This window comes from Heloderma suspectum, chromosome 3 (assembly GCF_057233095.1).
Source record: "Heloderma suspectum isolate Gila_16-S chromosome 3, 16-S_ref, whole genome shotgun sequence".
NCBI classification, from domain to species: Eukaryota; Metazoa; Chordata; class Lepidosauria; order Squamata; family Helodermatidae; genus Heloderma; species Heloderma suspectum.
This window is the reverse complement of record NC_139460.1, coordinates 118,623,690-118,650,497: the sequence shown is the minus strand read 5'-3', so window position 1 is coordinate 118,650,497 and position 26,808 is coordinate 118,623,690. Positions and strand designations below refer to the sequence as shown.

General features: G+C 42.8%; 1 protein-coding gene across 1 annotated transcript in view; it reads left to right on the top strand.

Moving 5' to 3' along the window:
- Positions 1–6,935: 6,935 nt before the first annotated feature.
- LOC146350113 (uncharacterized) overlaps positions 6,936–26,808 on the top strand; it is a gene marked incomplete at its 5' end in the record, with an annotated part of 30,718 nt that continues 10,845 nt past the window's right edge. The window contains 9 exons of the mRNA XM_084845519.1: positions 6,936–6,978; positions 9,624–9,662; positions 10,727–10,768; positions 13,314–13,379; positions 13,485–13,550; positions 13,656–13,721; positions 15,892–15,942; positions 18,583–18,621; positions 23,258–23,380. Coding sequence (XP_084701645.1) covers positions 6,936–6,978; positions 9,624–9,662; positions 10,727–10,768; positions 13,314–13,379; positions 13,485–13,550; positions 13,656–13,721; positions 15,892–15,942; positions 18,583–18,621; positions 23,258–23,380 — 535 coding nt within the window. The remainder of the gene's footprint in view (positions 6,979–9,623; positions 9,663–10,726; positions 10,769–13,313; positions 13,380–13,484; positions 13,551–13,655; positions 13,722–15,891; positions 15,943–18,582; positions 18,622–23,257; positions 23,381–26,808) is intronic.

Here is a 26,808-nt window from a genome sequence, read left to right as displayed (position 1 = left end):
GCACCAGTTGCTGGGGAACATAGGTGGGAGGGTGCTGTTGCACTCATGTCCGGCTTGTGGGTTTCCCATCGACAGCTGGTTGGCCACTGTGTGAACAGAATGCTGGACTAGATCGACCCTTGGTCTGATCTAACATGGCTGTTCTTATGTATTCTTATGTACATCTTCTTACTGTATTGGAGCACTGAATGGTGGATCGCCCCACCAAAAAACCAAAACCAAAACAACAACCCCCAATCCCGTGTAGCTTTACCACATTGATGCTCCAACAGTTTTTAGATAGTATGCATTATCCAAGTACTGAATCCACTGAAATCTAAAGTTTGCTGGGATTTGAGAAATGCCCGATTCCATCACTTGGCATTGGTTGGGCAGTGGTGATGGCGGTGGTCCAGTTTAATTATCACTGAATTCTGAATCCTGCCAGCTCAAAAGAAATTGTTAAATAATTACCACGTATGGGAAAAGTTACCTCCTGATGGGGATTTTTCACATCCAAAATAAACGTAAGGGTCAATCCTGACGTATACATGGATAAGATGGGTTTTCTTTTTTGTAATTCAGGGAGGCTCACAGTAATGCAACTAGAAATAGCTTCTGGTTAGACACTGATCAGAAATGCTGCCCATCTTTTCAGTATAATGGCTTTTTAAAAAAAGTGACTTCCTCTTTTAGCAGCGATGGCTAAAAGCAGTTTTGATTCCCTCCCCACTTGTACAAGAACACATTAATCCGTTTTTCTAAAGCAGTAGTTATATTGTCACTTAAAGTGAAATTATTCCACTGTTACAGCCTTATGCTACTCGTACAGTTTCTAAATTTCCTGTGTGTCATTGTACTTTCTCTTTCCTAATGCCTCATTTGCTGAAATAGCATTGTGATGGATAGACTACTGATTGGAGAGAACACAGACAGGAACATGTATGAATGAAACTGTCACCACAATATTATTATTAATCATTTGTAGAGTCCGTTTCAGTGTATGAAAATCTTCTCATTTGTGCTAAATTTGTGGTAAAAGATTTGACTAGTGATTTCAAATCTATATGGGATATTTAGCCCCATCTTCTCAATTTTCATTACTCCGGCCCACTATCACATAGACTGCCCTAATTCCTTGACTACTTGCTTGTGTTTGTAATCAACAGCACACAACCTCCTCTTTTATTAGATCCTATATGAGGTTTTTGCCCCGTCCCATTTCTTATTGGCTCTTTTTCCCTTAATACCCTCCTGTGTACACATAATCAGCTTCTGCAGAATTTTCTCCCCCTGACCAACATTTAACCATACCCCTCTGTTGTTTCTGCTTGTGCATCTATCAGGCCCCGGTTTTTCAGTCTAGCACCAAATCTGTCTCCAATCATTTAGTCACCCTGTTCTTTAGCTTTGTCATATTTTTCAGCTTCTACATACCCAGCATTCTTGTCACTGCCCTCCTGCTAAGAGCACATAGATCTTTCAGTCCCTGAGACCACTTTGCAAGATTCATTCCCAGACAAAGAGGGAAGGCACACACTTTCACAGATGCTGCAGTGTGTTTATGGTTGTGTTATGATTGTGTCCTTCCCCACAACCAGTTGTGAAAATTCTGTGACATCACAGCAGCTCAGCCAGTAGTGGGAAGGGTGGCCTTGCAGATGGTAAGCAGCAGCTAGGCATTAGCCTCTTATTTCCAAGCGCTATTATTTAGCCTGCACTGATAAATTGGTTGAAGGCATTATTAAAGGTAAAATTAGTAAGCATACAGAAGGACAGTTCCCACTGAAAAAGAATCAACATGGCAAAGGAAGTCCTGTCTCACTAAGCTTTTAGAGTTCTTTGAGAGGGTCAATAAACATGTGGACAGGGGTGATCTAGTAGACATTGCTTACTTGGACTTCCAAAAGGCTTTTGACAAAGTCCCTCACCAAAGACTCCTGAGCAAATTTAGTAGTCATGGAATAAGAGGACAGGTCCTCTTATGGATCAGTAACTGGTTAAAAAACAGAAAGCAGAGAGTAGGAATCGGTAAATTCTCCCAATGGAGGGAAGTAAATAGTGAGGTCCCACAGGGATCTGTATTAGGACCAAATGCTTTTCAACCTGTTCATGAATTATCTGGAATTAGGAGCAAGCCATGAAGTGGCCAAGTTTATGGATGACACCAAATTATTTAGGGTAGTTAGAACTAAAAGGGATTGTGAAGAGCTTCAAAAGGATCTCTCCAAACTGGGAGAATGGGCATCTAAATGGCAAATGTGGTTCAATGTAAGCAAGTGTAAAATGATGCATGTTGGGGCAAAAAATCCCAACTTCAAGTATAGCTTGATGGGATCTGAGCTAGTGGTGACCAATCAGGAAAGAGATCTTGAGGTTGTGGTGATGGGTCAATGAAGATGTCAACCCAGTGTGTGCAGCCCCTGTAAAAAAGGCAAACTCCATGTTAGGCATAATTAGCAAAGGAATTGAGAATAAAACTGCCAATATCATATTGCCCTTCTACAAATCTATGGTGTGACCACACTTGGAATACTGTGTCTAGTTCTGGTCACCACACCTAAAAAAGATACAGAGCTGGAAAAAGTGCAGAAAAGGGCAACTAAAATGATTAGGTGGCTGGAGCATCTCCCCTATGAGAGAAGGTTAAAACCGCTGGGAGACATGATTTGTTGTTCAGTCATTCAGTTGTGTCCGACTCTTCGTGATCCCATGGTCCATAGCACGCCAGGTCTTCTTGTCCTGCGCTCTCTGTTGGAGCGTGCTCAAGTCCATATTCATTGCATCAGTGATGCTATCTAGCCATCTCATCCCTTCTCCTTTTGCCTTCAGTCTTTCCCAGCATCAGGGTCTTTTCCAGAGAGTTTTCTCTTTGCATTAGGTGGCCAAAATATTTGAGCTTCAGCTTCAGTATCTGTCCTTCCAATGAGCACTCAGGGTTGATTTCCTTTAGTATGGACAGATTTGACCTCCTTGCAGTCCAGGGGACTCGTAAGAGTCTTCTCCAGCACCACAGTTCGAAAGCATCAATTCTTCGGCGCTCAGCCTTCCTTATAGCCCAGCTCTCACAGCCATACGTTACTACTGGGAAAACCATAGCTTTGATTAGACAGACCTTTGTTGGCAAGGTGATGTCTCTGCTTCTTACTATGCTGTCTAGGTTTGCCATAGCTTTCCTCCCAAGGAGCATGCATCTTTTAATTTCATGGCTACAGTCACCGTCTGCGGTGATCTTGGAGCCCAAGAAAGTAAAATCTGTCACTGCTTCCATTTCTTCCCCTTCCATATGCCAGGAAGTGATGGGGCCAGATGCCATGATCTTAGTTTTTTTAATGTTGAGTTTCAAACCAGCTTTTGCACTCTCCTCTTTCACCCTGAACAAGAGGCTCTTTAGATCCTCTTCGCTTTCTGCCATTAGGGTGGTATCATCTGCATATCTGAGGTTGTTGATAATTCTCCCGGTGATCTTAATTCCGACCTGTGATTCATCCAACCCGGCGTTCTCATGATGAACTCTGCATATAAGTTAAATAAGCAGGGCGACAATATGCAGCCTTGTCGTATTCCTTTCCCAATTTTGAACCAATCAGTTGTTCCATGTCCGGTTCTTACTGTTGCTTCTTGACCCTCGTACAGGTTTCTCAGGAGACAGGTAAGGTGGTCTGGTACCCCCATCTCTTTCAGAATTTGCCACAGTTTGTTGTGATCCACACAATCAAAGGCTTTAGCGTAGTCAATGAAGCAGAAATAGACAATTCCATTTTTCTGGAATTCTCTTGCTTTCTCCATGATCCAGCGAAAGTTGGCGATTTGATCTCTAGTTCCTCTGCCTCTTCGAAACCCAGCTTGTACTTCTGGTAGTTCTCGGTTCGCATACTGCTGAAGCCTAGCTTGTAAGATTTTGAGCATCACCTTGCTGGCATGTGAAATGAGCGCAATGGTGCGGTAGTTTGAACACTCTTTGGCATTGCCCTTCTTTGGAATTGGAATGTAAACTGACCTTTTCCAGTCTTGTGGCCATTGCTGAGTGTTCCAGATTTGTTGGCATATTGAATGCAGCACTTTAACAGCATCATCTTTTAGGATTTTAAATAGCTCGGCTGGAATACTGTCATCTCCGCTAGCTTTGTTGTTACTAATGCTTCCTAAGGCCCACTTGACTTCACTCTCTAGGATGTCCGGCTCAAGTTCAGTGACCGCACTCTCATGGCTATCAGGGACATTCAGATCTTTCCTGTATAGTTCTTCTGTGTAATCTTTCTACCTCTTCTTAATCTCACCTGCTTCTGTTAGGTCCCTGCCTTCTTTGTCCTTTATCATGCCCGTCTTTGCACAAAACGTTCCCTTGAGATCTCCGATTTTCTTGAAGAGATCTCTAGTCTTTCCCATTTTGTTGTTTTCCTCGATTTCTTTGCATTGTTCATTTAAGAAGGCCTTCTTGTCTCTCCTTGCTATTCTCTGGAACTCTGCATTCAGTTGGATATATCTTCCCCTTTCTCCCTAGCTTTTCGCTTCCCTTCTTTCCTCAGCTACTTGTAAAGCCTCATCAGACAGCCACTTTGCTTTCTTGCATTTCTTTTTCTTTGGGATGAATTTAGTTGCTGCCTCCTGCACAATGTTACGGACCTCCGTCCATAGTTCCTCAGGCACTCTGTCTATCTGGTCTAATCCCTTCATTCTATTCCTCACCTCCACTGTATATTCATAAGGGATATGATTTAGGTCATACCTGAATGGTTTAGTGGTTTTCCCTACGTTCTTCAATTTAAGCCGAAATTTTGCAAGAAGCAGCTCATGATCTGAGCCACAGTCAGCTCCAGGTCTTGTTTTTACTGACTGTATAGAGCTTCTCCATCTTTGGCTGCAAAGGACATAATCAATCTGATTTTGATATTGCCCATCTGGTGATGTCCATGTGTAGAGTCGCCTCTTGTGCTGTTGGAAAAGAGTGTTTGCTATGATCAGCGTGTTCTCTTGGCAAAACTCGATTAGCCTTTGTCCTGCTTCATTTTGTACACCAAGGCCATGCTTGCCTGTTATCCTGGTGATTTCTTGACTTCCTACTTTAGCATTCTTATCCCCTATGATGAAGAGGACATCTTTTTTTGGTGTTAGTTCTAGAAGGTGCTGTAGGTCTTCATAGAACCGATTAACCTCAGCTTCTTCGGCCTCAGTGGTTGGGGCATAGACTTCAATTACTGTGATGTTGAATGGTTTGCCTTGGATTCGTACTGAGATCATTCTATCATTTTGGAGATTGTACCCCAGTACTGCTTTTCCCACCCTTTTGTTGACTATGAGTGCTACTCCATTTCTTCTAAGGGATTCTTGCCCACAATAGTAGATATGATGGTCACCTGAATTAAATTCACCCATGCTTGTCGATTTTAGTTCGCTGATTCCCAAGATGTCGATGTTCAATCTTGCCATCTCATGTTTGACCACCTCCAGCTTACCTTGATTCACTGATCTTACATTCCAGGTTCCTAGACAATATTGTTCTTTACAGCATCGGGTTTTCTTTTCACCAACAGACACATCCACAGCTGAGTGTCCTTTCGGGTTTGGCCCAGCCGCTTCACTCTTTCTGGCACTACTTGGAAATACCCTCTGCTCTTCCCCAGTAGTATATTGGACACCTTCCGACCTGAGGGGCTCATCTTCCGACGTCATATCTTTTAGCCTTGTGATACATGATATAGACATGTACTATATAATTTTATAGAGGTCTATAAAAGTATGCATGGTGTGGAGAATGTGGATAGGGAGACATTTTTCTCTGTCTCTCAAAATACTAGAACCTGGGGTCATCCTATGAAGCTGACTGGTGGGAGATTCAGGACAGATAAAAGGAAGTACTTCTTCACACAGCACATAGTTAAACTATGGAATTTGCTACCACAGGATATAGTGATGGCCGTCAATTTGGATGGCTTTAAAAGGGGGTTGGACACATTCCTGGAGGAAAAGGCTATCAATGGCTACTAGTCTTGATGGCAGTGAGCCTATATACACCAGCTGCTGTGGAACATGAGTGAGAGGGTGCTGTTGCACTCATGCCCTGCTTGTGGGTTCCTGGTCAACAGCTGGTTGGCCACTGTGTGAACAGAATGCTGGACTAGATGGTCCCTTGGTCTGATCCAGCATGGCTCTTCTTATGTTCTTATGATTGAACTAGAAAGGTGGGATATAAATGCTCTTAATAAAATAAATCAATAGTATTTATTGTATTGTATAGTATTATTATGTATCCTCACAACTGGTTTTGGAGATAAGTTAGAATGAAAGATATTGTGTTGCCCAACGGCATCTGGTAAGTTAAGCTATGCCTGAGGGTTCCTTCACACGGAGCTTTTATCCTGCGACTGAGATTGCTCCTTCATGAAAGTTTGCGGGCTCTTTATATGATGCCATGATCATTCAAGGTGTCTCCTGCACTAAATGACCTTTGTTCCATTTTTAAATAAATTGCAGATAATGAGCTATCATCAAATAACCCTGTTGTGTTCTGCTTCAGTTCCCTCCATGAAAAGAGGAAAAGCAGCAAGAAGAGGAGTGAGATCAATGAAAGATCATGGAAGACTCAGATATGGGGAGAAGGAGAGGGGAAGGGGAGGGAGGAAAGGAAGTGGGTGAAAAATGGAGTTGTTGTGATCTTGCATTTAAAACAGAAGCAGAAAGCCCCGTTTTAAATGCAGGATTTTAGTCTGGTGTAGAGATGCCCTTAAACTAGGTTTTCTCACTTCCAAGTGATCCACCATATCACATCCGTTTTATTTTTTAGTTATATGTAATCCAATGCTTTCCCACAGCAGTAAAGGAAATTTTAAAACCAATATACTAAAACAATTTTTTTAAATACAGAGAGACAGGGCTGGAGCACACATTATTCTTGTCATCGGTATGCTGCCAAGCATGGCCTCCCTGTGGGCAGTGATCCTTGTCCCTGATCCCTGTTCCTGATCACTGTGGGCAGTGATCCCTGTCCTTGCCATAATGGTTAGTATTACTGATTGCAGAGATTGCTGTCCTCACTTTTTATGTTTCCATGTCACTACAATAGTCAACAGCAACACGGAGTGGAGCTGGAGAAATTTACAATGCAATGATAAATAGTCCATGTGGTAAATACTAATAGTTATAAACAGTTCATTTAGGCATGCCCAAAGCGTTCGGTATGCCAAGTGGATTATTATTTTTTTTTAGTTTTTTCTTTTGAATGTCAGAAACATCTGATATTCACAGCGCACCTCAGTTTCATTTCAAAAAAAGGTTTGCCATGCAGTGGGGGTAGAGGAATGCTATTTGAAAACAGAAAAGTAAACTAGATATCACATGATGCAACTCCAAGCGGTTGGAGGAGATGTCGAGACTTCAGGAACCAATCTTGTGTTTTATTTACAAGCTTGTCTTGCCTGATGTCACTGTCAAAATGTCTTTCTTTCTTTCTTTCTTTCTTTACAATATTTATATACCGCTCCTCATCAGAAGATTTCGGAGCGGTGAACAACATAAGAATAAAACAATGGTTAAAAGAGTTAAAAAAGTTAAAACATTTTTAAAAAGACAAATCCCAACGAAGTGGAATTCAACAACCCACGGCTGGTCATGCAAGGAAGGCCTCTTGAAAGAACAACATCTTCAGGAGGCGCCAGAAAGAACACAATGTTGGCACCTGCCTGACCTCTAAAGGCAGGGAATTCCATAGGAAAGGGGCCACCACACTGAAGGCTGTTCTCCTGGTGGACTCCAGCCGGGCCATAGGTCCATGTGGAACCACCAGGAACATGCCCTCTGATGACCTCAGTGACCAGGCAGTTTGATAGGGAAGGAGGCGCTCTCTCAGGTATCCTGGTCCCAAGTTGTTTAGGGCTTTGTACACTGGTACTAATACCTTAAACCTGGCCCTGTAGCGAATAGGCAGCCAGTGCAGTTCCCTCAGCAAAGGAGTTACACGCTGAAAAGGGGCAGCTCCCGACAACAGCCGAGCTGCTGCATTCTGCACTAGCTCCAGCTTCCGGACCAGCCTTAAGGGCAGCCCCGCACAGAACGCATTGCGGTAATCCAGTCTTGAGGTTACTAATGCCTATACCACCGTGGTCAAGCTATCCCTGTCCAGGAGAGGCCATAGATGGCGAACCAGCCAAAGCTGGTAAAAGGCACTCCGAGCTGCCATGACCACTTGGGCCTCCAGCAACAATGATGGATCTAGGAGTACCCCCAGACTACGGACCTGATCTTTCAGAGGGAGTGCAACCCCATCCAGAATAGGCAATGAGCCTATCTCCCGGAACTGGGAACCACTCACCCACAGGGCTTCTGTCTTGCCAGGATTCAGCTTCAGTTTATTGGCCCTCATCCAGCCCATCACTGAGTCTAGGCACTGATTCAGGACTTGCACAGCCTCTCCTGATTCAGATGTCACAGGGAGATAGAGCTGCGTGTCATCAGCATACTGATGGCATTTAGCTCCAAATCCCCTAATGACCGCTCCCAGCGGCTTCATATAGATGTTAAACAACATTGGGGACAGGATGGTACCCTGCGGCACCCCATAGCTCAATTGCCAATGGGCCGAGGAATGGTCACCCAATGTTACTCTCTGAAATCGGCCCCGTAGGTAGGACCGGAACCACTGTAGCACAGTGCTTCCAATACCCATCCCACAGAGTCGATCCAGGAGGATATCATGGTCAATGGTATCAAAAGCCGATGAGAGATTGAGCAGAATTAACAGGGTTGCACTCCCCCTGTCCCTCTCTCTTTTTCCTTTGGGATCAGGTGTGAGGATTCAATATCTGAAAACAAACCATTCCTTTGTGGATGATCCCATTAATCTTACTTTGAGAATGTATAAACAAGCTTTTCAGAACCGCAGTCAAGCTGGTTTCTTGACTCTAGAGATTGCATCGCGTGGCTCATGTTCATTTGAAAGGATTGAGTTTAGTGTGATTTTATGAATTAGATGATTATGTTTTATTTCTAAGAGGTTTTGTTTTGAATTGAGTACATCAATTATGCCATTATTCATGAGAAAAAACAGTGGAGGTTTGTATCATCAAGAGCTGGCATCTTTGCATCTGCCAGCAAAATCTACATGAAGGCTGGTGTCCATTTTGCATTATCATGCAAGAATGCAATCTCGCTGCACCAGCTGTACCATCTTGAAGAGCTTACTTACTCCAGGGCTGACCCAATACACTTTGCTGCTTTAGGCAGAGCAGCAGATGCACCCCTCTGCCCACAACCACCAAAGTCAAGGTGCATAGCCAGCCGAGTTATTTTAGCACATGAGGCAGAATATCGCACAAACACCTCTTCCCCTCCCTGCACTAAAAATATAATAGTAACAAAATAACAATTTGCTGCCCTTTCGTAACACCCCAAACCTGCTGCCTGGGGCAAGTGCCTCACTCTGCCTAACGATAGGGCCAGCCCTGACTTAGATCATCACATGGAGGATCCCTGTCTCACTGCTGGATGTTCTCTGTTGTGGCTAGTGGCACTGTGAAGATTGTCCACCCAACATACAAGGGCTGTTTCAGTGCCATCATGTGGAGCATGTAATATGTAGAACAGTTAACGAAAGAAAAGTGGGCGTAAGTTCTTTTTAAATTCTTGATTGTTTTGTTTCCTTCTGATAGGCAACGACGATTTTGACTTATCAGATGCTCTTGATACAGGTAAGTATACAGGAAAAATAAAGATAATATTATTTATACAGTCAAACACTGAATTGAAGTGAATCCTCTTTCAGCTTAAGCCAATGACTAAAATGACATTAACTGTACAGGGTAAATATGGAATCCTGGACAGATTTTAAAAAGCACACAATTAATTCAAGTGATTAAAAAAGGAACACAAATGCTGAATTTCAAAATCAATAGCTCAAAATAAGAGAGAGCAGGTTTAATATGACTTGCTGGAGAACTCCCTCTTCTGGCTAGGACCAAAAGGGAAATGCAAAGTTAAGATTCAAAGGAATCAGTGCACGTACATTCTGTACATGCCAGTGTTTTCCTAAGCTACCTCTTGGAACATGTCCTTCCAAGGACATCTGTTTGGAGTCCCTAAACAGATGCCACTGTGTGTACATGCTATTTCCCAGCTTTTCTCTTTGGAAAAGCACGTGTGTGTGTCTAATTATCAAACTATTTTTTTAAAAAACTCAGATAATTAAAAGAATGGTTACTTTAGGGTAGCCTTCTCCAAAGTAGTGCCCATGGCCAAGGGCCATGCTGGCTGAGAATGATGGCAGCCATAGTTCAAAACATCTGGACGGTACCAGGTTAGGTATAGGAGTAGAGCTCAGGAAAAATAAACATGCAGGGTATGCACAGACCATGCACATGGGTGCACAGTTGGACCATGGGCCAAGAATCCTTCTTTTTAAACATAATTTTAAATGTCATGAAACTTGATTCCACTTGGTCAAACCAAACAGGGGTATCGAAAGCCAATTTATTTGTTAAATAACAAATGCATAACAAAATAAAAAACCAGATCAGTCATTTGAATTCTCTGTACTTCAAAGGAAAGACTGGAACATGTTTCACAGTGCAATCATATACATGTCTACTCAAAAGGAAGTCCTACTGAGTTCAGTAGGGCTCACTCCCAGTTAATTGGGGATAGGATTGCAGCCTCAAATATCTCAACAAGTTTTAGAAATATAATATCTAGTCATCTTGGTATAAACCACCTTTTGATAAGCTGAATAATGCACTGACATTAGTTTTTCTTTTAGTTACTAAGAGACCTGCTCCAGCTACCAAAAAACCACCAGCGGGTGAGTGTTAAATTGCAGTTGCTCTAGTAAATGCACACGCCATATATATACATGTGATTGAAACCACAATGCTGAGGTTTGTGCACATAACATCCAGGCCTACAACTGGAGCTTTCCCAAGTCTTTAAGAATATCTTCCAAATGTATGGATATCCCTGGTAGTGCTACAGTAGCCATTTCAGGATTGGTCTACTCCCCCCCCCCCATACATTTTGTACTAAATTTTTGATGAAGAATGCCACTTTCCATAACTGGTCATTTTGCTGATGTGATAGTGTTCTGAGGTAGAGTAAAAAGAATCTTCCATTATTGATAACGGTGTGAAAGAGAGGGAGTGAATTAAAATATAACCCTCACAGTGGAAGCTGAGGCCAGGGAAAAGGGTACCGAATGCTTTCCCTCTTTCCCTTCTTTTCCATATATGTACATAGGCAGACCCCAATTACACAAGTGAATCTTTGGTATGTGGCTGGGATAGTGGCCTAGAATTTTAGATTACAGCTTACCAAAATATTTGGTCATCCAGCTGTAAAAGAAGCAAGCCATTCTTCCTCAACTGTGTGGCAGGGAATGGGATAGGGTGGCCATATGTCCTCTTTTACAGTCCTCTGTCTGAAGGGCTGTCCAGTTTAAGGAACCATAAGAACGGTTGCCTATCAACCGTTAGCACAGTTTTAGGGGTGGACGAAAGTCACTTACCTTTTCTCGCAGCTTGTTCGCGGTGGGGGGGAGCGCTTTGCTGCTCCCCCCGCGAAGTTCAGGCCGGGGGGGGAGGCTTCCCGCCTCGCCCGGCTGAAATTCAGGCCGGGGGGGGAGGCTTCCCGCCTTGCCCGGCCGCGAACACGAAAGTAAAAAAAAACAAAAAACAACGTCCCCTGATAGGCTACGTGACGATTCACGTAGCCTATCACGGCTAGATCTGGAAAGTCAGCCGTGATAGGCTATGTGAATCGTCACGTAGCCTATCACGGGTAACTTTAAAAAAAAAAGAAAAAAAAAGCGCGTACGCGAATGGCGGCCCCCATAGGGAGCCGCCATTCGCGTTCCTTATTTAGTTGCTGTAGTCTACGTAAATGTTTACGTAGACTACGGCGAAAATAAGGGCAACGCTATTTGCGTTGCCCTTATTTTCGCCGTAGTCTACGTAAACATTGACATAGACTACAGCGACCAAATAAGGAAGGGGAATGGCGGCTCCCTATGGGGGCCGCCATTCGCGTACGCGCTTTTTTTTTTTTTTAAGTCACCCGTGATAGGCTATGTGACGATTCACGTAGCCTATCACGGCTGACTTTGCAAATCTTGCCGTGATAGGCTACGTGAATCGTCACGTAGCCTATCAGGGGACGTGTTTTTTTTTTTCTTTCATTGCAATGGCGGGGGCGGCAGCCGGTCGAAAGACCGGCTGCAGCTCCCGCCCCGCTCGAACACCGGACGAACCGCCAGCCGGACCCGCTGCCGGGAGGGACATTCAGGGAAGGTAAGTCCCGTCCCGGGGGGGTGCGGGGGGCGGGGGGGGTGCGGAGGATTTCTCCCCGAAACTTGTTCGGGGGGCCGAACACGTTGGCGCTCGGCCCCCCGAAGTTTCGGGGAGAAATTCTCCGCCATCCCTACAGTTGATAGGCAGCTGACTGAACTGGCCAGCACACAGGTCACGTGGTCACAGTCTTCCGCACTAACTGACATTGATTGTATTTCTATTCAAATTATAATAGTTGTTTCTAAATTTGTACATATACATTTTCATATACACATTTTCAGCACCTTTTGTCCATCACTTTTTTTTGGTGATACATTTGCTATTTTTCGGCTATTCATAAGTGGCCACCTTAGAGCGGGATGTCTTTGGTTTTACTTTCTCTGTGTAGGCAATACACCAATATTATGTAGAACATAGGGACATCTGGTGAGTCCTGAGGCGGGACAAGTACACCAATGGGTGGAAGGCCTGATCTGTACCAAGGGGATATGGGTAAATAATTGCTACGTTGTATTTTTTTTTAATCCAGTGTGTTTTTAAAAGATATTTATTTATTTGATTTTTACCCCACCTTTCCACCAAGAAAAATGGCACTCAAGATGGAATCCTGAATAGCTTTACAATACTGATAAGGCACAAAATGCCTTAACAAACAATGGAAACAACATACCTGACAAGAACTGAAGGCCACATTATGTCAGTCTTTGGCCTCTGAGCTTCTCTAGAAAATCCAATAATGTTAATACTAGCAGAAAAATCATAACACTTTCTCTTTTGTCAGTACGGCCAAGGTGGATATTCCCCCCCCCCCCGCCCCAATCCTCCTGAGGCTATCCTGACAAGTTAGATAGCTAATACTGGCCAAAATTAAAATTCTGGAAACATTAATGTTTGTGTCACAATTATAACAGAGCAAAGCTTGGTCATTTTTTCTCAGCAACCCCATGTTTTGAAAACAGTGCATGAAAACTAGCCCTTAAACGAAGGTAGTAAGACAATACTTTTACTGGAGAAATAAAATGTATGCTGAAGAGATTCTTATCTGGAAATATTTATCATTAATAGGCAACAATCCCAGACCTAACCTGTATCCTGACCTAAGACCACAGCCAGGAGGCCATGGAAATGATGGTAAGAATTATTTCCACAGTTAAGATTTAGAATGGTGGTGCTCCGTTTGATAACCACTTAATTTCTGGTCACAGATATATTTCTGGAAATGTTTATCATTAATAGGTAACAATCCCAGACCTAACCCATATCCTGACCCAAGACCACAACCAGGAGCCCATGGAAATGATGGTAAGAATGATTTCCACAGCTGAGATTTAAAATAGTGGTTCTCCTTCTTTTATCCACTTAATTTCTGGTCACAGATATATTTCTGGAAATGTTTATCATTAATAGGTAACAATCCCAGACCTAACCTGTATCCCGACCTAAGACCCTATGCGGGTGGCCATGGAAATGGTGGTAAGAATGATTTCCATAGTTTGGATCTAAAAAGGGGGTGTTCATTCTGATTTATTTCTGTTGATTGTTACATTTCTATCAGCTCCTTCAGTGATTAGTATTTTATGAGTGCCCCCCCCCTTTTTTTAGAAAGTTGGTAGAAATGCATAACTGTTTAGGAGATGTTGATGAAATAGGTTGTTTTGTTTTTTTAATGGCTTTTCCTAAATATTCCCTGTGGTTATGAGTTCTTCTTAGAAGGACTTTCTTAAAGATATCTGACAAGATCAGAGCAGTCCTGAAATACATTATACAGTGGTATAGTATAATGTTCAGTATGCTTCAGATGAAATGTTAGGGTGTCAGTGTGCTTGTTTGGGCATTAACATGTGATGGCTGTTATAATTAGATCTGAGTGGGTTTTATCCATCAGATGGCTTTCCCTTCTTCCCTGCAGCCTTCCATGTGCTCCTCAGATCTGCTCTGGAGGGTTGGGGGACCTGCCAGGGCACATGGAGGGGGCATACGGTGGACTGCAGAGGGGAAGTGAACAAGGGGAAGTCCCATTGTGCGAGCAGAAGTCTGCTTGCATGACATTGGATTTAACCCAGTCGCTCCTACTTATTTTTTTCTTTTAATTACTTGCATTTGCTGTTGAAAACTGGTAACTTTGTTGATAATGTTTTTGTATTGGTGCTATGTTTTAATTTATTTTAAATTCTGGCATGGATTTAGGAGATGGCCATAATGGTGGTGGTGGTGTTTCCTTATGTTTTTAAGTTTTACAATATTTCGCAGCAACCTTTTTCAGCTAAATCTATAAATCAGTTGGTTTGGATTACTTCATTTAATACCAGTAATGCTCATTTAATCTAAGCAAAATCAGAACTACTGGTTTAAATCCACATAATCTGGATTAACTGGTTGTGAATTAGACTTTACCCATCTTCATGTGTGCATCATGTGAAGGGAATCACTTGGTAGCCCCCCCCCACCCCCCAAGACTGTGGGGTGTCTTAGCCGTAGACACCTGTGAGAGAAAAGCCTGCAAAGCTAGTAGGGTCAGAATGGATTCCCTCTGGGGCTACCATCTTGCAGGATCTCTTCTTGCCAGTCCTTCATTTCATGACTAAAAAGCCATTCTATTTCTATGAGCATCTCTACATCAGCCTAAAATCCCACATTTAAAATGGGGGTTTCTACTTCCGTTTTAAATTCAGCATCACAACAGACTCCCTTTACATGTGCTTCCTTTTCCCCTTCCCCTTCCCCCCTCCTTCTCCCCCTTATCTGAGTCTTCCATATGTTTCATTGGTCTCGCTCCTCCTCTTGCAGCTTTTTCTTTTTCACGGAGAGAACCCAAGCAGAACATAAGTGGGGGTAATTTGATACCTCATTATCTCCAATCTATTTAAAAATGGAATAATGGTGATTTAGTGTGGCAGACACCCTGGAAGTTCATGACAGCATCTAAAGGGCCCAGAAACTTCCATGAATGAGCAATCTCAATAACAGGATAAAAGCTCCGTGTGAAGGAGCCCTATGTGTAGAACTCTGGTTTGCTGCTCTGAGCAATTGCTCAATATGCACTTTACTTTGATATTGACAACTTTAGCTGTCTGTACCTTGGGAAGGATTGGATACCAAAGATTTTCTGTCTGAATGCTTTGAATCTCAGCTTTCAAACAGATTTCAGCTAGACACTATGGCTTGGATCTAGGATCTGCCTTCTTGAAAAGGAAGCAAACTTCTGCGAGAGGAAAGGCTCCAAACGTGGAAGGTCCTCCACCCAGTTTTGGGGGATCTCCCTCCCCCCAGACCACAGTTCACCCCATTCAGCAATATCTCCTGACTCTCTGTGTAGCATTTTCAGGGGAGTGGGAGGACTGCTGTGGGAAGGAGGGGGTGAGGAAGTCCACTCCCATCAGTGCAGTTGATCTAGCATAAATCTGGATCCAGCCCTTTGAGCTTAAAGACAGCAAATTCAATATTTCATAGATTAATCAGAGGAAATTATGTGTAAAAGATTAGTATTAGTCCTGGATCTATAATAAGACAGTTTTCGGAGAGTCACAAGAAGCAGAAATGCTTGGAAAGATCATTTGGAGAGAAAGAGTAATAGCATAATTTCAGAAATACTTGGAAAGATCATTTGGAGGGAAAGAGTAATGCCACAATTTCATCTTTTTAGGTGACATTAATGATTTGGACCTCAATGATGGGAACCCTCCACCGCCACCAGGTACTGTATAGGTTATTTCTGCTGTTTTGTAGTTCTTCTCTGTCTCAATCTGGCAACATGCCTTTTGATGGTAATGGGTTGTATCCAGTGCTATTCTTCTGTTCATGGAAGGCTCTTTGAATCAGTATAGGCTTCTGTGAATTGAAAGGGAAGACTGTTTTTGCTCATTTCCCCTTCCCCATGCAGCCCCCTAAACCTGCTCCAGTGGGTTGGGGGGACCCTCCAAATGTAGTGCAGGGGGCTGCCTGGCAAAGCAGGAAATGGCAAAAATTGCCTCCCCACTTTCATTTGCAGGAGCCTCTGTTGGATCAAAGCCTCCCCATGAACAGAATTACACCTTTGGATACAACACCCCTCTTCCATATCAGTTATAAAACATAGATAGCCTGCATTCATACATAACAACCAACCATGATGTATTGTTATGCTACATTGTACTGTTATATGAAAGCACTGAGGCAAACATAAGGCTCACATGCTCCCCACTGCCCTTCGTGCCTCCAAGAAAGAATCTGAGGCTTCTTTTTGCATTGCACTGGTTTCCTGTTTCATTTGAATATCAAAATGGTGGTTTGCAGAACTCATAATTAGTTAACGTACTAACTGGACAAAATGAAATTCTCTCCTCACCTTCCCCACCTTGGAAATAACATCAGAAAACCTTTTTTTAAAAAAAGAAATAAAATCTTCTGAGAAACTTGCAGTATTTCAGACCTGGTGTTTGACCTGGGACACCAGACCCCGTCTAACAAACCTACCCTTATGAAGGGGGGAATGGGGGTGCTCATGGCCTCATCTTTATTTGCCTGGATATTTATTTCTCTTTTCTTTGTTTTAGGGTGGCTATATAAATACAGTAATTAACAGAGGTTCTCTGGTTGGGTTATAAACATGCCTAGGAACATCAGGTTTTGCTGAGATGCATGGGATTTATTGTTTCCAATGCCTTTTGATCCAGTTAGTTCAACTGGAAGACACTGGAAAATTCCTGTACATCCCAGCGGAAATGTATACCCTTAAGGGTAAACTTAAGAATTTAAATCACAAGCCAGCCAGCCCTATCACCATCCCCCCTCCTTTGCAAGAATAGGTTTGCTTGGGAAAGGGGGGCAACCAGGGGGCAGACTGGAGGCGAGCCCATTACAAGCTGGACCTAAACTTTGGCGGAGTTGTTGACTCAGCTCATAATTGAGCCAGAAGGGTGGGAGTCCTTGACTTTTTCATTCAACCCCCCCCCCACACACACACATTGAACTTTGGATACATCAATAAGCACAAGCAAACTAGGTTCATAATGGAAAGATACTTGTTGATAGCTCTGTGCCAAATGTTTTGATCTGTTTATTTTCAACCATTTGTTGGGGGGGGGAGGGGTGAAAAGTAATTGCACCTGAAAATTTGTGGGAAGGGGTGAGAATTTCGGAGAAATTTCTCAGGGTACAGGGCTTCAGTGCTACCCTTACTGTAAGGGGTGGCCGAGGGGAGTGCGGGTGCTCTTTCCTTTACCATTTCCCCCTGTTCTGTCCTTGCAGCCTTTCTGGCTGCTTCAGCCTCTTTGAAAGCTCCCTAGAAGACTTAGCCAGGATTTCCTCCCTTGGGGCTTTTCTGTGTTTCTGCCTGCAGAGTGCCTGAAAACTGAGAGAGGCATTTTTGGTTTTGTTTTGTTTTGTTGTCATTAAAAGTCCTTTTAACAACAACAACAACAAGAAAAATAGTAAGAAAAATAACAATAATCCCTCGCTCAGCTTTCAGGCACTCAGCAGGCAGCCACACTGGAAAGCCTTAAGGGAGGAAGTCTTGCCAAAGTCCTCTAGGGGGCTTTCCAAGAAGCTGAAGCAGCCGGGGAGGCTGTAAGGACAGAACAGGGGGAAATGGAGAAATTTCTCCAAATTTGGAGAAATTTCTCCAAATTTGGAGAAATTTCTCCAAAATTCTCAGCAACCCAATGAAAGAGGCAGAAAAATGCCTGCCTCTTTTTCAGGGAAACAAAGAGGCTGTGAAAGGGCAGGTGGGGTTTCAGCACAGCACTACTTGTGAATCAGTAGCCTCGGACTGCAATACTGAACAACCTGACTAGGGAATAAACCCGTGTTGAATGCAGTGGGACGTCCTTCTTTCAGGCTATATATGCATAGGATTGCACTGGTAAGCAAGTGCGAAAGCAAAGCCATCTGCTACATGTTATGTAGCAATATGCTCTTTATGTACTGCTAAGATGGGGCAAGCACTTTAAACAGGCATCTTCAGGGATCTAGACAAAACTAATACAGAATCAGCCAGAATGGTTGAAGTAAGAGTCAAGAATAAGGGGTGGCTATATTGGTGTTATGGTGATCATGGCAGTGATGACAAAATTCGTTCTAGCAGCACGTTTTGCAGTCTTACTCCATAGCATATACAGAAATGTAGCTATTAAACTAGCAGTATTGTCATTATTCTTATTACTAATAGAGGATTAAACACAAAATATTGAAATAACTTCCTAACAGACAAAAGACTCGGACATAGCTTCAGTTTTATCTGTTTTAACCAAATAATGCAATATATCGCCGAATATGTTGAGATAGCGCTTGTTACAATTTTGACATATCTTTAAACATGTCCGTTCCCAAAATAATCACGTTATTACCTCTATTTCAGGGGAGAGGGAGCATATTTCAGATCATGGTGGGAATACTGGTAAGGCTGGCATACTGATTGTATTTTGTGGCATATTATTGACCAAAATCCAAATTACAATAAACATGCTTTTCTTTAAGCATCCTTAAACTGGCCACTTTTATTTTGAAGATAAAAGAAACCATGGGGCCTCAATCTGGAATGTGTTTCCAATTAGGATTGGGGCATGCACCAGTTGCTGCTGAAAATCCTCCCCTTTGCCTGACTGCTATTTGCCCCTGAACTAGCTGTTTGCATAGTAAACAGCATCCTTGGGGTAGGAATGTTGGAGAAATCTGCAACAGATTCAAATGAGTTTGGATTTCTACATGGATTTCACAGCGGACTGGCCTTTTATCTGTGGATTCTGCAGACTTGAAGACCTTTTTTAAATTTTCCAGAATAGTACACAAACTTAGTCATACAATAATACAGAAACACAAAACAACAACAAAAACCTGACTGAAAATGTGCATTTTCTCCTATAGGCTAAAGTATGAAAATGCATATTTTGGGGTGATTTGCACATTTTTGGAAGTACGTACTTTTCAATGAGAATGTAAGTTCAGGAAATTGAAAAAAATCTGATTTCATCAATGAGCAGATGATGCAACAAAAGATGCCTGAAAACCCATGAAACACAGACATGAAATAGATTAAACAAAATCCGTATATACCAACTTTGAGGGCAAGGGAGTGCACGGCCCCAATCTGGATCAAGACTATGTTTTAGATTGGAGTCTACACAGCTGTTTGTCCTTCAAAATAAAAGACAGCAGCTTAAGCATACTATTAAAAACCATCAATAGTGCAACGTGTAGCCCCTAAATATTCATGCAGTTAATATTGTGTCTCATTCTTCAACCCTAGCTCTCCAGCTGAAATGTGTATTTAAGTGCATAGGTTTGTCTGATCGTGGCCAATTATTTCTGTGAGATTTATGTGTTCCTAATGTATTTTGTCATGGATCACTGCCTTGTTATGGTGAAGGGGCTTGTGTAACTCAGTGAAGCCATAAGCTATGCTGTGCAGGGCCACCCAAGACGGACAGGTTGTGGTGGAGAGTTCTGACAAAATGTGGTCCACTGGAGAAGGAAATGGCAACCCACTCCAGTATTCTTGCCAAGAAAACCCCATGGAACGTATCACAAGGCTAAAAGAGATGACGTCGGAAGATGAGCCCCTCAGGTCAGAAGGAGTCCAATATACTACTGGGGAAGAGCAGAGGGAATTTCCAAGTAGCACCAGAAAGAGTGAAGCGGCTGGGCCAAACCCGAAAGGACACTCAGCTGTGGATGTGTCTGGTGGTGAAAAGAAAGTCCGATGCTGTAAAGAACAATATTGTTTAGGAACCTGGAATGTAAGATAAATGAATCAAGGTAAGCTGGAGGTGGTCAAACATGAGATGGCAAGATTGAACATCGACATCTTGGAAATCAGCGAACTAAAATCGACAAGCATGGGCGAATTTAATTCAGGTGACCATTATATCTACTACTGTGGGCAAGAATCCCTTAGAAGAAATGGAGTAGCACTCACAGTCAACAAAAGGGTGGGAAAAGCAGTACTGGGGTGCAATCTCAAAAATGACAGAATGATCTCAGTACGAATCCAAGGCAAACCATTCAACATCACAGTAATTCAAGTCTATGCCCTAGCCAATGAGGCCGAAGAAGCTGAGGTTGATCGGTTCTATGAAGACCTACAGCACCTTCTAGAACTAACACCAAAAAAAGATGTCCTCTTCATTATAGGGGATTGGAATGCTAAAGTAGGAAGTCAAGAAATCACTGGGATAACAGGCAAGCATGGCCTTGGTGTACAAAATGAAGCAGGACAAAGGCTAATAGAGTTTTGCCAAGAACACGCTGATCATAGCAAACACACTTTTCCAACAGCACAAGAGGCAACTCTACACATGGACATCACCAGATGGGCAATAACAAAATCAGATTGATTATGTATTTTGCAGCCAAAGATGGAGAAGCTCTATACAGTCAGTAAAAACAAGACCTGGAGCTGACTGTGGCTCAGATCATGAGCTGCTTCTTGCAAAATTTCGGCTTAAATTGAAGAACTAGGGAAAACCACTAAACCATTCAGGTATGACCTAAATCATATCCCTTATGAATATACAGTGGAGGTGAGGAATAGATTGAAGGGATTAGACCTGATAGACAGAGTGCCTGAGGAACTATGGTCGGAGGTCTGTAACATTGTTCAGGAGGCAGCAACTCAATCCATCCCAAAGAAAAAGACATGCAAGAAAGCAAAGTGGCTGTCTGATGAGGCTTTACAAGTAGCTGAGGAAAGAAGGGAAGCAAAAAACAAGGGAGAAAAGGGAAGATATACCCAACTGAATGCAGATTTCCAGAGAATAGCAAGGAGAGACAAGAAGGCCTTCTTAAATGAACAATGCAAAGAAATTGAGGAAACCAACAGACTGGGAAAGACTAGAGATCTCTTCAAGAATATCAGAGATATCAAGGGAATGTTTTCTGCAAAGACGGGCATGATAAAGGACAAAGAAGGCAGGGATCTAACAGAAGCAGAGGAGATTAAGAAGAGGTAGAAAGATTACACAGAAGAACTATACAGGAAAGATCTGAATGTCCCTGATAGCCATGATAGTGCTGTCACTGAACTTGAGCCGGACGTCCTAGAGTGTGAAGTCAAGTGGGCCTTAGGAAGCATTAGTAACAACAAAGCTAGCGGAGATGACAGTCTTCCAGCTGAGCTTTTTAAAATCCTAAAAGATGATGCTGTTAAAGTGCTGCACTCAATATGCCAACAAATCTGGAACACTCAGCAGTGGCCACAAGACTGGAAAAGGTCAGTTTACATTCCAGTTCCAAAGAAGGGCGATGCCAAAGAGGGTTCAAACTACCGTACAATTGCGCTCATTTCACATGCCAGCAAGGTTATGCTCAAAATCCTACAAACTAGGCTTCAGCAGTATGTGAACTGAGAACTACTGGAAGTACAAGCTGGGTTTCGAAGAGGCAGAGGAACTAGAGATCAAATCTCCAACATTCACTGGATCATGGAGAAAGCAAGAGAATTCCAGAAAAACGTCTATTTCTGCTTCAATGACTATGCTAAAGCCTTTGATTGTGTGGACCACAACAAACTGTGGCAAATTCTTAAAGAGATGGGAATACCAGACCACCTTACCTGTCTCCTGAGAAACCTGTACGAGGGTCAAGAAGCAACAGTAAGAACCGGACATGGAACAACTGATTGGTTCAAAATTGGGAAAGGAGTACGACAAGGCTGTATATTGTCACCCTGCTTATTTAATTTATATGCAGAGTACATTATGAGAAATGCCAGGTTGGATGAATCACAGGTCGGAATTAAGATTGCCGGGAGAATTATCAACAACCTCAGATACGCAGATGATACCACCCTAATGTCAGAAAGCGAAGAGGATCTAAAGAGCCTCTTCTTCAGGGTGAAAGTGGAGAGTGCAAAAGCTGGCTTGAATCTCAACATTAAAAAAACTAAGATCATGGCATCTGGCCCCATCACTTCCTGGCATATAGAAGTGGAAGAAATGGAAGCAGTGACAGATTTTATTTTCTTGGGCTCCAAGATCACCGTAGCCATGAGATTTGATCACTTACTCCTTGGGAGGAAAGCTATGGCAAACCTAGGCAGCATAGCAAGAAGCGGAGACATCACCTTGCTGACAAAGATTCGTATAATCAAAGCTATGATTTTCCCAGTAGCAACGTATGGCTGTGAGAGCTGGACTATAAGGAAGGCTGAGCGCTGAAGAATTGATGCTTTCGAACTGTGGTGCTGGAGAAGACTCTTACGAGTCCCCTGGATTGCAAGGAGGTCAAATCAGTCCATCCTAAAGGAAATCAACCCTGAGTGCTCATTGGAAGGACAGATACTGAAGCTGAAGCTCAAATATTTTGGCCACCTAATGTGAAGAGAAAGGCACTGGAAAAGACCCTGATGCTGGGAAAGATTGAAGGCAACAGGAGAAGGGGACGGCAGAGGATGAGATGGCTAGATAGCATCACCAATGCAATGAATATGAACTTGAGCATACTCCGGAAGAGAGCAGAGGACAGGAAGGCCTGGTGTGCTATGGTCCATGGGGTCACGAAGAGTCGGACACGACTTAACGACTGAACAACAACAACCACAACAATGTATTTTGTATTCCACACTAAGTCTGGCACTTGGTAGTTTTGTTTCAGTGTTTTTAAAATTATACCCAATTCTGATCACAACCCTACAAAGAAAGAAATTTAGAGCAAAAAAAATTAGAGTGACTGAATCTTGTCACTGTATATCTTAATGGGCCTAAAGTTTAAAGTCATGGTTGAATTATAACAGAATCTAAAAGATTCTTGCCTAGAGAGATGTTTACCTTCCTTGCCAATAAGAATTATCTTGCCAATAAGAATAGTGGCTCTATTCATATCTTCCTTTTAAAAAATTAATATTCATCCCTCAGCCCACCAAGGCCTGGAGTACAACTACTTTGTTTGTTTTAAAATGTGTAAAATATTTGCAATACTTATATCTTAGAAAAACAAGCCATATTATTTGCTCCCCTTTCTATCCTCTAAACCAGAATAGATTTGTGTATTTCTGAAGATAATGTGTTGTTGTCTGTCCCCCCACTCCCTTCCAATAGTGGATTCCAGTACAACAGCTCAGATTACATCCCCCGTCGTGGCTGTAGTTGTGTTGCTAACTGTTGGGGCAGTAGCTGGATATTCTGCTTACAAGCAAAAGAGATACTGTTTTAAACCAAGAGGTAAGAATGACTGTATTAAGTGTTTATATATTTGCTATAAAGAACTAAAAATATAATCATGCTTCCCACGGGCGTTGCTAGGTTCTTAAAAGATCTGGGGCATAGGCCGATAACACAAATGTGCATATATACTGTATATATGTCTAAGCGCATGTCTAATATGTGTGTGGTGTGTGCATGCAGTATGCTTGCATGTGTGTATAGATTACATACATACATAAGAAGTGTTCACTGACCTGCCACCCCACTTCAACTCAAACCCCAATTCAGCATTTTGGAAAACATCCCACTTCTGCTCTGGCCAATTTGTAGTTGGACCACTTCAGCTCAGCACCAAACCTGAGTCAAGGTTTGGAAAAATGAGTCTTTATGCTTCCTCTTGACTATCATGGGAAATTAGAAAAAAACTAACTTTTTTTCTCTTGGTCAGAACTGGATGATAATTTCAGGCATAGTAGCCCAATAGAAGGGGATTACACCTGCCCGATGGCAGAAAAATAGGTGCAGGGTTTATATTTTGATTTTCTTTTAAAGGGAACTGCCAATAACATTTTAATTCCTTGGAAGAATTGAATAAAAATTTCAGGATTCATTGCCCCATTAGAGGAGATCATGTCTGCCAAATTTCAGCATGCTAGCCACAAGGTTTTTTGTGCAAGGGTGGGCTTGACATTTTGAGGTCTCCAAAAGAGGACATTCTTATCTCCCAATGTTCCTTGTGGACCATTGTTCTGAAAATTACATACAACCTACAGTTGTCCCTATGTAAGAAACCAGCGAAGTTTCAGAAGGATAAATGCAGCAGTTCATGTGGAAGGGGAGTTCTCCAATTTAGGGGAGGGAGTGATTTGCTTTCCTTCCATTCCCCCCTTCCCCAATAGTTTTTGGGTAAATTTGTATGAAAATGCACAGGTCATTAGAGGTGTCCCCCAGGCAAGAAACCTGCAAAGTTTCTGAAGGATATACATGCATTCTAATTTAGAATTATTAGAATTTATTTACATTTCACCAGTGTCAGCAGCAGGAGAACATGGGTGGGAAGGTGCTATGCCACTCATGTCATGTTGTGGCTTTCCTATGGGCATCTGGTTGGCCACTGTGTGAACAAAATGCTGGACTAGGTGGACCTTGGTCTGATGCAGCATGGCTCTTCTTATGTTCTTAAATAAAGAATGTCTCTGAGCATGTGCAGAATGTTTTTCTTTCACCACTGAACACTTACATTCTCCCCCTACCAATTCTGTTTCCCTCCATGCAACCACCCCTCCAGCAACTCTTCATAAGAACAGATGTCTTATTTTGTGCAACTCCTCTCTACCTCCTCCTTGTTATGCACAAGCTCTCACTGTATCTTTCTCCCCATAACTTCATTTGTGCCAAGACTTCACCAGGATTCAGCCAATGAGTCAGTTTTCAAAACTAGGGCTAAGTTATGGAGAAACTCTTGAGCATGCACTAAGAGCCTTTCCCTCACCACTAAAGCTAGAGTTCATGCAAAAAAACCCCCAAACCCACAAATGAGAAAACATGCATAGGACTGAGCTGAAAGGGTAGTCAATTCATTAGACGGAATTGGGTAAGCACTGTATTAAGCCTGCAGTACCATGCTCACACCCCTTCATGGATCACTGCCTTGTTGTGGCGAAGGGGCTTGCGTAACTCAGTGAAGCCATAAGCTATGCCGTGCAGGGCCACCCAAGACGGACAGGTCATGGCAGAGAGTTCTGACAAAATGTGGTCCACTGGAGAAGGAAATGGCAACCCACTCCAGTATTCTTGCCAAGAAAACCCCATGGAACGTATCACAAGGCTAAAAGATATGACGCCGGAAGATGAGCCCCTCAGGTCGGAAGGTGTCCAATATGCTACTGGGGAAGAGCAGAGGGTATTTCCAAGTAGCGCCAGAAAGAGTGAAGCGGCTGGGCCAAAGCCGAAAGGACACTCAGCTGTGGATGTGTCTGGCGGTGAAAAGAAAATCCGATGCTGTAAAGAACAATATTGCTTAGGAACCTGGAATGTCAGATCAATGAATCAAGGTAAGCTGGAGGTGGTCAAACATGAGATGGCAAGATTGAACATCGACATCTTGGGAATCAGCGAACTAAAATGGACAGGCATGGGCGAATTTAATTCAGGTGACCATCATATCTACTATTGTGGGCAAGAATCCCTTAGAAGAAATGGAGTAGCACTCATAGTCAACAAAAGGGTGGGAAAAGCAGTACTGGGGTACAATCTTAAAAATGATAGAATGATCTCAGTACGAATCCAAGGCAAACCATTCAACATCACAGTAATTCAAGTCTATGCCCCAACCACTGAGGCCGAAGAAGCTGAGGTTGATCGGTTCTATGAAGACCTACAACACCTTCTAGAACTAACACCAAAAAAAGATGTCCTCTTCATCATAGGGGATTGGAATGCTAAAGTAGGAAGTCAAGAAATCACCGGGATAACAGGCAGGCATGGCCTTGGTGTACAAAATGAAGCAGGACAAAAGCTAATAGAGTTTTGCCAAGAGAACATGCTGATCATAGCAAACACTCTTTTCCAACAGCACAAGAGGCGACTCTACACATGGACATCACCAGATGGGCAATATCGAAATCAGATTGATTATGTCCTTTGCAGCCAAAGATGGAGAAGCTCCATACAGTCAGTAAAAACAAGACCTGGAGCTGACTGTGGCTCAGATCATGAGCTGCTTCTTGCAAAATTTCGGCTTAAATTGAAGAACATAGGGAAAACCACTAAACCGTTCAGGTATGACCTAAATCATATCCCTGATGAATATACAGTGGAGGTGAGGAATAGATTTCAGGGATTAGACCTGATAGACAGAGTGCCTGAGGAACTATGGACGGAGGTCCGTAACATTGTTCAGGAGGCAGCAACGAAATCCGTCCCAAAGAAAAAGAAATGCAAGAAAGCCAAGTGGCTGTCTGATGAGGCTTTACAAGTAGCTCACGAAAGAAGGGAAGCGAAAAGCAAGGGAGAAAGGGGAAGATATACCCAACTGAATGCAGAGTTCCAGAGAATAGCAAGGAGAGACAAGAAGGCCTTCTTAAATGAACAATGCAAAGAAATCGAGGAAAACAACAGAATGGGAAAGACTAGAGATCTCTTCAAGAAAATTGGAGATCTCAAGGGAACGTTTTGTGCAAAGACGGGCATGATAAAGGACAAAGAAGGCAGGGACCTAACAGAAGCAGATGAGATTAAGAAGAGGTGGCAAGAATACACAGAAGAACTATACAGGAAAGATCTGAATGTCCCTGATAGCCATGATAGTGCGGTCACTGAACTTGAGCCGGACATCCTAGAGAGTGAAGTCAAGTGGGCCTTAGGAAGCATTAGTAACAACAAAGCTAGCGGAGATGACAGTATTCCAGCCGAGCTATTTAAAATCCTAAAAGATGATGCTGTTA